Consider the following 11,871-nt stretch of genomic DNA (forward strand, 5'->3'; position numbering starts at 1 on the left):
TTATAAGAAATTTATGTTGAATATTAATTAGGACAAATTTTCCCAAATATTACACATTGACGTATATTAAAATTAGAAAAAAGAAAAAAGAAAACAAAACCAAATAAATAAAGCTAAGGGCTTGTTTTTTTCATCACCAGTAAATTGAAACCGTTGGATCCTTGGTTCCGTAGAACCACTGCTAGCAGATGGGGATAGGAGCCCCATTCCACCCCTTCAAACACTCTAAAATTGGATCGATCATCTTTCCTTGGCAAAGAGCTGTAAATACCTTTTCACACTCTTCACCCGGAGATATCACTTTCTCTCCGGTCAACAATCCAGTTCCCAACTCCTCCCTCACAAACTTGTATAGTGGATAAGATCTGCATTCTTTAATTTGGTTTTCAATAATAGACGTTCCATTTTCATAGGACAATCTTGCATTTTCTACTTCTTTCGGCAAGATGGCTTTCAATTCCTCCTCGAAGGCTCCAATCTTTTGAAAAATTGAAGTGCTTTCGTTCTTCTCATCTTCACCATTTCCCAAAGCATGTTCAACAAGAACTTGTCTTAGTTTTTGCATCAATGGGTATGTGGCACTGCATGCATCATCAACATAGGCAAATGTGTATTCTCTATCGACCACTTTCAATAAATCTTTTTCACAAAATCTTGATGGGTGAAGTGCACCATTAGCACTTGTGGTGAGAACTTTCTTGGCCACTGTACTTACCGTGCTCTTCACTACATACTTCAAGTTTTCTTCCAAATGCCTCAAGTCAATTGCTTGGCAAAGAGCAACCAAAAAAGTGGAAGACATGAGCTTCAAAATATCAATTGCCTGAGCTGTTTTCCTCGATGAGATTAAACCAAGAGAGTTGACATCTTGATTATGTTGCTCAGCACTTTGGACATGACTAGTTACAGGATTTGCTAGGTATTGAAGTTCAGAGCAATAGGAAGCCATGGCGATCTCAGCACCTTTAAATCCATAATCCAAACTTGGGTTTCTGCTTGCAGAGAGATTTGAGGGTAACCCATTATTGTAGAAATCATTGACAAGCTCTGAAAATTGAGCAAAAAGGAGCTTTCCAATTGCAGCAATAGCCAAACGAGTGTTGTCCATGGAGACTCCAATTGGAGTTCCTTGGAAGTTACCTCCATGCAGAGCCTTGTTTCTTGAAACGTCAATCAAAGGGTTGTCGTTGACTGAATTAATCTCCCGCTCAATAGACTTTGTAGAGAATCGAATAACTTCAATCAATGGACCCAACCATTGGGGTGAAGTTCTAAGGGCGTAGCGATCTTGCTTGGGCTTTTGGAGAGGATCCATTTCATGTAATTTCTTGGCCGTTTTCATGTAAGAACTCCCGTCTAAAATGTGTTCCATAATTGCAGCCGCCTCAATCTGACCAGGATGGTGCTTCAACTTATGTGTCAAGTGGTCAGTGAATTCAGGCTTGCCTTGCATAACTTCAGCAAAGATGGCAGACAAAATTTCGGATAAAACAGCCAAAATATTTGCCTCAAAGAGAACAATAGAAGCCAATCCAGAACCAACGGCAGTGCCATTGACAAGAGCCAACCCTTCCTTAGGTTGCAACTCAAAGAATCCAGATGGAATACCAGCTTGTTGGAAAGCCTCCTTTGCATTAAGACGTTCTCCATTTGGACCAACAGCTTTAGAATTCGATCGGCCAGTGAGCAATCCAGCAATGTAAGAAAGAGGAACAAGATCACCAGAAGCAGTAATGGTTCCACGAAGAGGCAAGCATGGAGTGATATTATGGTTCAAGAGTTTGGTAATGGCTTCCAAAATCTCAAATCTAATACCCGAGTAGCCTTGAAGAAGAGTATTGATCCTCACCAACATGGCCGCTCTCGTAGCTGAATGGGACAAAGTATGATCAGACTCAACTCCACTTCCAAAAATTCCAGCATTTAAAAATCTAATCAACTCCTTCTGAAGAGCACCACCTTGTTTGGTCCTTCTATGGGAAGTAGCACCAAACCCAGTAGTAACACCATAACTATCGGTCCCTTTGTTCATGCTCTCCATAACCCAATCACTACTAGCCTTAACACCAGCTCTAGCAGACTCAGAAAGCTCAACAGTAACATTAGAATCTCGAGTAGCAATGGCAGCCACTTGAGATATAGTAAGTGTTTCACCACCAAGCTTGACAAGGGGCCTCCGATACTCCTCGACCATGCGCTTCACCTCATCGAGATGGCTTCCCTTGAGAGAATCAGCCGCCAAACCCCAATTAAGTGGGTCATGATGAGTAGTAATGGTGCAAAAGCTATCATTGGTTTGATCAAAGGGTGCCATAGGTCAAGAATGAAGAAAAGAATAGAAAGAATATGGAAATGTTGTTGGTGTGTGTTTTGTGGAGAAAAAGGGTTAGGAAGATTGGTTTAAATAGAGTGTGTTAAATGAAGGATGTAAATGGTGGGGTTTTGTGTTTCTGTGTGGTAAGTAAGGAAGCGTGGTGGAAGCACAACAACACACACCAGGGTGTGGTAGTTGGAAACACTCTTTATAATTAATATATTATTTCAAATCATCAACGTTACCTAACTTTTTCTCTCATTTTCAAACTTCAATTTTTATGACTTTTCTTTTGGTAAAAGTATGGAATTAAATAACATAACTGGAAAATACATTCATCTACTCTTCAATTTTAAATTCATAAATCATAATTAAAATCTTTATATATAAAGGAGTAGCATAATATTAGACTAAAATGAATGCATAATACAGATTTGTCATCTTTTCTTCTAAATCTTTCTTTACTTATAAATTACATTAAGTGCTCATTAATATATAAAAGATTAAGATTTTTAATTAATATAATTTTTATTTAATAGATTTAATTACATAAATTAACCTTTTTTCTAATTAAACATTGTGGAATATAAAAGTGTAGAAATACAACCAAAAAAAAAAAGTGTTTTTCCCTTCTTTTGCAATGGATTTATATATATGTAATGTGTGAAGGAATAAAAATATAAAATTACATTGGACGTTTTTTTAAGTTCAACTCTATGCATATTGGGAGATCTGAATTCTTAACCTCTTGATCGAGAGTAGTTTTATGCAAGTTGAACAATGACATTAATCATGTTAGTTAAATCACATACGTAAGTTAAAAACGTGACGAGATACATTTATATTTTACATATAGATGAAAAATTATATCGTTTAAATTTTTGTTTGGTGTTAATATAAGGTAGAATGAGAAAGTGGGGTATGTTGAATTCCTCATTGATTAATTTAATTTAATTTAATTTAATTTAGTGCTGAGATGGATATTTAGTTAAAACATTTAATATTATGAACTCTTCTAATTTTATGTGAAGAGAATTTGACCTAAAAACATCATCAACTTGCGCCTCCAAAAAGGATTTGGAAATAGAGAAAGAGAAAGGGGAGTTGGTGAGAATAATTTAAAGACCTTTTTCTTCTTCTTCTTCTTTTTTTCTTTTTTTTTTTCTTTTTTAAATTTGCAAAAATTAAGAGATAATGGGGGTTGGTGAGCCAAATTTAATGGTTGGTGGAGTTTTTTTTCCTTGGAGGGTTGGTAGTAGAAGTAAAGGTAAAGACCATTAAATTTTTTAAAAATAATTTCTTTCTTTTTAGTTCATGGATTTTGGAGATATCTCCAAAAAGAAAAATTTTGTAAATTTTTAGGCTTTATTTCATAACCATTTAATCCTTGTTTGATAGGTAATATGAAAATATAAATTTGAAAACAGTATTATAATTTATACTTTAAAATATGTGTTTTATAGCAAATGTAAAAATTAAATTTCATTAAATAAATTATTCAAAATGTGTTTGATAATATACTTTTATAATCCATAAAACTAATTATAGTTTCTTACTAAATACTAGATTGAATATAAATTATTTTTAATTAATTTATTCATTTGATTTAAGTTAAAAAAATTTGTAATATTTTTCTAATATATTATATAATACATATTTTGATTTAACAAAAAATAATGAATTTATAATCCGAAATATTATATTTGTTACCTTCAACTCTAAAGAGAGGTGATCCCAATCATCACCGAGCAAAACTCACCTTCAGTTCTTTTATTGTAGTACAAAGAGTGTACCACTTGAACTATATTCATTTGAGCCACTTTCAATTTTTTTTTCTTTTTTTTTTTCCTATTATTATATTGAACATAACAACACATTTAAATGTGTGTAGTAAATTTTTTTTTTAAAAAAAAAAAATTGTATCAATTAGCATTTAACGATGCAATAAATTAAAATATATTGAAAATTATATGAATAAATAAAAAAAATAGTATTTAAATTTTAGAATTTTTATTTACTTTAATGTAAACTTAAACCTATCATTTGTGTATTAAGTCTTAAACTTTCAATTTTGTCCTATAAATTTCTGAATAATAGGTCATTAATTATTCAATATTATTAAAAATTTGTGAATCTACTAAACGTAAAATTAAAAGTTTGAATTTCAATAGAAATAAAATTAATTTTGTATCTGATAGGTCAATTAATTTTTTTTTCACTTGTATATATATTAGACATGAAATTGAAAGTTATATTTTGTGAAGCTTTAAATTAACCCTCAAAACAAAAATTCTGAATCCACCCTATTTGGTCATTTGCCCATTGCTAATTTGGTAAATGAGAAAGAAGTAACAAAAATAATTAAAATAGAAATGAAATATTATTTGAAAATTTATATTTAACGTATTAGTATAAAACTGAACCACAAAACAATATTTTTTATGAAAATATCCGTGTGATTTCAGTCGAGAGTTGTGACACGTTTGTACTAAGCCAAATATAGGTCAATAATTAAGTAATAAAGTCATGTTATACTTATTTCTACTTAAAGCAAATTAGAGAAGTGTAATTACTGAGTTGTTATTGAATATTTGTATATTAAACAAGAATGGCCATCGATTTTCTTTTTTTTTTACAAAATATTGGATTAATGTGTAAGGTAGAGAAATTAAACTTTTAATCTCGAGATTGAAAATATAAATTATATATTACCATCGATTAATTTCACATTTTTTAGGAAATATATTATATTGGGGCGAGCATAATTAATTGAAGGCCCTTCAATTGTTTTTTCCATTTTTTCTCTTTTATTATTAGATCAACAAACTTTTTACTTTTTTGTCAAAATGTCTTAAACCACATATTTGCACATGTATAAGATTAAAGTAAACCAAGTATTTCTAGTAGATAAATTTTGTTTCTGAAAGAAAAAAAAAACGAGAAGTACATCAACTTTTACCTTATATATCAAGAAGTAATTTTAACACTTTTTCTTAGACAAGAATCAACTAACAACCAACGATCAACTACTTTACTTCTAATCGAGAATGAAAGAGGGAATGCTATTTGAAAAAATGTCTTTTTTCCTCAAAGAAAAATCTTGAAAAAAAGGCCAAAATTACAGAACTAACAAAAGCTTTTACAACAAGAATGTCTTCAAGAAAAGACATCAAACTCAACCTCAATATTCCTCACGAGATGTTTGTAGATTGAGTTTTATTGAGTTCCAACCAGTAAGTTTCTCCTAAAATATTCAAGGTTAATTCGGACAAAATCCACCTGAAAAAACCGATCAACCAAATTCAATCCTCACCTAATATAATCCAAACCAATCAGAACCGAATTAAAATTTATTATTGACTTTAAAATTTTCCTTTTTTTATTATTTATAATATAATTATTTATATATATTGATTTAATTATTTAATTCTAATATTTTTTTGCGAAAAATGAAATAAAGGTTATAATTGGATTTGTTCGGTCTAAAAATCTTTCCATTCAACCCATAAACCTCTAATTCCAAACAAATAGCATCATTAATAAATTTTTTAAAAAAAAAGAAAGTCTTTTGATCAAATCATTAGATTTTTTAATATCCCTAACTAAAAAAAATGGATTGATAAAATTATTTACATTAGGGCTTTACAAAGATTTCATATAAAATAAGAAAATGAACCTAAATAGATGTTTATAACATATGTGTATTAAACAAAATCAGGTAACTAAAAAAAGTGAAATCAATTTTGAAAGGTAAATTGATTTAGACTGAGAATTGGAAGGGGCCGCGCGAACGCAGGCCCCCACTACCACAAATAATGACGTAGGCTCTGCCACTCTGGGCAGACCTTAGACGGGCACCCCTCCCCAAAGTGCAATGGAGGTCACCAATCTAGGCAATGAGCCTTTTTGATCGCCCATTTACCCCGTCCAGGTAAGTATGTTATCTGATCCCCCTCCCTTCTCTTTTATAGACCCTCTTACACTCCAACTCTTCGCAATTTCTCGATGTGGGACAAACTTTGTTATCATATTTACCTCCTTCTCTTCCCACCCCTTTTGCCTAGCAAACTAAAAAGGTCCCTTCTTCCCTTTTTTCCCCCTTTTTGAATCTATAAGATTAATGTTTAATTGACTAATCATTTTCTTTTTTATGACACAGAATTGAAAATATGGTAGAAAGTATAATCTTTTGAGTTTAACAGAGTCTAAAAGTCTATTTTGACGAAATTATAATTTACGGTAAAAAGGTAATATAACGTGACAAATATTATGGGTGAATTTTGATGATTTTTTTCTCTTATTTTTTTAAGTTTTTGTTACTCCCTAGGACTTGATGCGTTGTGTTATGATGTTCAAATAACTTGACAACCCAAATAATCCGAACCATCCAACCCAAAATGTAAGAATTGGGTTGGGTTAGTTTTGTTTTTGGTCATGTGTTTATATAAATTTACATATTTTTAATTAAAAAGAAAAAATAAGATATAATCCGACAATCCAACTCAATCCAAGTGAGTTGGGTTGGAGACTTTATTTGGATCATTTGGGTTGTCAACCCAATAAAAACATCTCCAACCCAACTCATGTACACCCTACGTTGTGTTACTTTCTTTTGCTTGGTTCTACCTATTGAGGTACTAAGTCGAGTTGGTAAAAATAATAATAATAGTAATCTAACCAATTCAATTCAATCTATACACATCCATGATATAAAATTGATAAGACTTTTCAAAGAAAAATATTTCGAAAATTACTCGCGAAAAAATTTCTCGTAAGAGAGATTCTCGATTTATAACCATTATTTTTTTAATTTGGTTAATAAAATATAATTTTTTTGAAAATTTTCTGTTTAAATTATTGTTAATTTTCAGTGAGATTTTTTCCTATTTAGAGAAAAATTGTTGAATTTTCTTAGAAAAATCAAATAATATCTCAATGTTTACCTCTCTTATTTAGTTAGCGAGAAGATTTTGTATTTGTTCTCTCCTTCACTTCTCGTCTAAACAAGAATTTTTCATCATATTAGAGTCGTGTCCTTGCAGTAACTATTAACATCCTTGACTACAAATATGAGATTTTGAGAACACGATATTCTTATGTTTTTAATGTTTTCAAACTTTAAATTTTAGCTTTAAACAAAATGAATAATAATAATATGATGCTAAAAGAGATAAAACTTTGATAAATATACCATTTCAAGTCATAAAATCATTTTCCTTTAAAGAAAATCTCATTATATTTTATTTTTATTAAATCTGAACTATGTATAATGTAATATATCGATATAATATTTTGAGAAAAAAAATGTTAATAGCTTTTTTATAGTATTTCAGATTCAACTATAAATATAGTCTGTACAATTGCTATCATAAGCATTTGAAAATTGTTTCCCCCGTTTCTTATTTCCCATTTTGTACGAAACTATCTCATAACTATATTCTAATATTGTAAATAACAAAGTTAATCTATTCTTTCTTGTTCCATTTCCAATTTTTTAAACACGTAAATAAAATAATTATTTTGTATCGATAAAATGCATAATAAATATTTAAGAATTGAATATAAAATATTTTTTTAACATTCTATATTATAAAATTTACTTTTCAATTTGTTATAGGATACCCATTCAATTCAATTATATTTCTTTGAGGAAAAAAATATACATAAATAGAAATGTTACAAAATGAGCTAAATATTGGTGTGTAAACGAGAGAAAAATGAAGAGACGGAATATTCTTATTCTTCTCAAATAGATTCTTAGTTCAACAATTGAAGGGTGAGAGATCAAAAATCATTAGCCATTGAAATGATAATTAATGTCTTGTCTAAATATTTGTTCGAATCGGTATCCTCAAATAATTATATCTATCTATTATTATCACATACTTTATAAAAAGATATTAAAACTATACAGTCAAAATGTTGAAATTCAAACCACAAAAACAATATTTAACGTGGAGAAAAGTTTGAAATATATATACTATTTCGTTGTACAAGGAAGGAACATAAATATAAAAGCCATAATTAAATTACATGAAAGAAAAAACGAATAAAAACATAACAAAGCACTATTTGTTTTCATGGTCCTAATGCTCACATTAGCAAATAGGGATTGGAGCACCATTCCACTCCTTTAAACACTCTAAGATCGGATCAATCATCTTTCCTTGACATAAAGCTACGAACACTTTCTCACACACCTCTCCAGGAGATTTTACCTTCTCTCCGGTAAGCAACTCAGTTTCTAACTCTGTTCTCACAAACTTGTAAAGTGGATATGATCTACATTCCTTAATTTGATTTTTAATGGTAGAGTTCCCATTTTCATAAGCAAACCTTGCACTTTCTACCTCCTTGGGTAAAACAACTTTTAGTTCCTCTTCAAAAACTCCAATCTTTTGAAAAATTGAACTATTTGTGTTCTTCTCATCTTCTCCATTTGCAAGTGCATGCTCTACGAGAACTTGTCTTAACTTCTGCGTTAATGGATAAGTGGCACTACATGGGTCATCAATGTAAGCAAAGGTGTATTCTCTATCAACAACTTTGAGTAAATCTTTCTCACAAAATCTCGACGGGTGGAGAGCTCCATTAGTATCGGTGGTAAGGACCTTCTTGGCCACTTGGCTTACTGTATTTTTCACTATGCTCCTTAAATTTTCTTCCAAATGCCTCAAGTCAATTGCTTGGCAAAGTGCAACTAAAAATGTTGAAGACATGAGTTTCAAAATGTCAATAGCTTCTTCTGTTTTTCTTGAGGAGATTAAACCAAGAGAGTTAACATCTTGATTATGTTGCTCAGCACTTTGGACATGACTTGTTACTGGATTTGCCAAATATTGAAGTTCAGAGCAATATGAAGCCATAGCAATTTCGGCACCTTTGAATCCATAATCTAAACTTGGGTTTCTGCTTGCAGAGAGATTCGAAGGCAAACCATTGTTGTAGAAATCATTAACAAGCTCAGAAAATTGAGCGAAAATGAGCTTACCAATCGAAGCTATGGCCAAGCGAGTGTTGTCCATTGAGACTCCAATTGGCGTTCCCTGGAAGTTACCTCCATGTAGAGCCTTGTTCCTTGAAACATCAATCAAAGGATTATCATTGACTGAATTAATCTCACGCTCAATAGACTTGGTTGAAAATCTAATGACCTCAATCAATGGACCAAGCCATTGAGGTGAAGTTCTAAGAGCATAACGATCTTGTTTTGGTTTCTGAAGAGGATCAATTTCATGCAATTTCTTAGCTTCTTTAATGTAAGAGCTTCCATCCAAAATGTGTTCCATGATTGCAGCTGCCTCAATTTGACCAGGATGATGTTTTAACTTATGAGTTAAATGATCCGTAAATTCAGGCTTACCTTGCATAACCTCAGCAAAAATAGCAGACAAAATTTCAGCTAAAACTGCCAAAATATTTGCCTCAAAGAGAACAATAGAGGCTAACCCAGAACCAACAGCAGTTCCATTAACAAGAGCCAAGCCTTCTTTAGGTTGCAACTCAAAGAACCCAGAAGGAATACCAGCTTCTTTGAAAGCCTCCTTTGCATCAAGACTTTCTCCATTTGGACCAATGGCTTTGGAATTCGGTCGGCCAGTAAGCAATCCAGCAATGTAAGATAGAGGAACAAGATCTCCAGAAGCAGTAATAGTTCCTCGAAGAGGCAAACATGGAGTGACGTTTTGGTTTAGAAGTTTGGTTATAGCTTCCAAAATCTCAAACCTAATGCCCGAGTAGCCTTGAAGAAGAGTGTTGATTCTAACTAACATGGCCGCTCTTGTTGCTGAATGAGGTAAAGTGTGACTCGATTCAGTACCATTTCCAAATATTCCCGCATTCAAAAATCTACATAACAAATCATTCAAAAGAAAAATCAATAACAATTTGATTATTGTTTTATTAAACATCCCAATTTTATTTATAAAGAAACATATAGTTTTTATATACTTAGTTATATCCTCTAATATATGTATAACTCAAAGATCATGACATTTTTAGTTTTCCAGGATGTCTTCAGAAATTTCACCTCCATAATTCTATTGATGTTATATTTATCTGTTGGATTAGAAATTTGAACCTACAATTTCTTATATGTCTTAAATCATATGTTATGCTCACATTGTGTATATATTTCAATTAGTATAACTTCCTTAATTCCTAGATTTTGTTTATTGCCCACAACCATTTTAGAAACTAACATGTTCAAGGTTTTTTTCCCTATAAATAATAAATATAATATGACAATATTCAAATTTCTATATGCAAAATTGTATTTGGACATCTATTTAAAAACCATGTATAACTATATTTTATCTATTTAAAAATACACTTATTTGATATGATAATTTTTTAAAATCTAACTCAAAAAATTAATTTGATAGTAAAATTAAGATTAAATTATAAATTTGATCCCTGTAATTTATGGAAAGATAGAGCTTAATCTCTATCATTTTAAAAATTAGAATTTAATTCTTATACTTTGATACAATCTCATGAATAGTTTTATGCATTAAATTCTAAATTTTTTTTAAAGCGTTAAGATCAAATTTATGATTTAATTCGGTGAAAACTTAAATCAAACCTTTATATTTCAACCCTTCTAAAAATAGCTTTGAGGGGACCTATGGTAGTAATTATAATTTTTATATATATAAAAAAGAATAATATATGTTTTTTTTAAATATGTTATATATATATATATATATGTGTGTGCAATTTTTAAAGATACTTCCAAATCGTCCATAAATAATTAAAATAGAATGAGTCAGAACTCACGTGGTAGTAAAAATTCAAAACAGAGGTAGAAAAAAAAAAATTACCGTATGAGCTCCCTCTGCAGAGCGCCACCTTCTTTAGTCCGGCGGTGGGAGGTGGCGCCGAAGCCGGTGGTGACGCCGTAGCTGTCAGTCCCTTGATTCATGCTATCCATCACCCACTTACTGCTCGCCTCGACGCCGCCTCTCGCCGACTCCGACAACTCCACTGTCACGCCGGAATCCCTGGCGGCGATCGCAGCTACCTGAGATATCGTCAGCGTCTCTCCTCCCAACTTCACCACCGGCCGCCGGTACTCCTCCACCATCCGCTTCACTTCTTCCAAATGGCTTCCCTTCAACGACTCGGCCGCCACTCCCCAATTCAACGGATCATAGTTGATATTATTCCGGCCGCCGATGCAAAACTCGCCGGCGTCTTGGTGACCGGATTCCGCCATCGGAAATTATTATTATAAAAAAAGAAAGAAGAAGAAGAAGGTGGTTTTGGTGGAGGAAATGAAATCTTTAAATTCAGATTTGGATTTCCTGAGTTACCGATGGAGGTCGGAGAATCTTAAATAGAAAATAACGTTGGTTAAAATTACAACTTTGCCCCCACTTGACTTTATAAAGTTATTTTTTTTTTCCAGAGATCAAAACTTTTCATTAGAAAAATGAAGTCCTCCAAATTTAAATCATTTTAAAAATTATGGGTAACAATGATATATTTGAGAGTTGTTTGAAATCTAATTTCTATTATTATTATAAGTTTGAAAATCTAATTTTAACACTTTTATA

The 11,871-nt window shown here is 31.5% G+C and overlaps 2 protein-coding genes and 1 non-coding gene across 3 annotated transcripts; all 3 read right to left on the bottom strand.

The window, feature by feature from the left end:
- On the bottom strand, positions 1-2,411 carry LOC120074265 (phenylalanine ammonia-lyase-like). The gene has a single exon (XM_039027335.2). The coding sequence runs from the start codon at positions 2,312-2,314 to the stop codon at positions 182-184; it is 2,133 nt and encodes a 710-aa protein (XP_038883263.2). The 5' UTR covers positions 2,315-2,411; the 3' UTR covers positions 1-181.
- Positions 2,412-6,089: 3,678 nt separating this feature from the next.
- On the bottom strand, positions 6,090-6,253 carry LOC120074807 (U1 spliceosomal RNA). Its single transcript, XR_005481089.2, has one exon. It is a non-coding gene; the product is annotated as a U1 spliceosomal RNA (small nuclear RNA).
- Positions 6,254-8,262: 2,009 nt separating this feature from the next.
- LOC120073360 (phenylalanine ammonia-lyase-like) lies at positions 8,263-11,627 on the bottom strand. Its single transcript, XM_039026166.2, has 2 exons — positions 11,137-11,627; positions 8,263-10,162 (listed from the first exon to the last, which is right to left on the bottom strand). The coding sequence occupies exons 1-2, from the start codon at positions 11,529-11,531 to the stop codon at positions 8,413-8,415; spliced, it is 2,145 nt and encodes a 714-aa protein (XP_038882094.2). The 5' UTR covers positions 11,532-11,627; the 3' UTR covers positions 8,263-8,412.
- Between the last annotated feature and the right edge of the window lie 244 nt (positions 11,628-11,871).

This window comes from Benincasa hispida, chromosome 3, assembly GCF_027475165.1.
Source record: "Benincasa hispida cultivar pf3 chromosome 3, pf3_genome.v1.1, whole genome shotgun sequence".
NCBI classification, from domain to species: domain Eukaryota; kingdom Viridiplantae; phylum Streptophyta; class Magnoliopsida; order Cucurbitales; family Cucurbitaceae; genus Benincasa; species Benincasa hispida.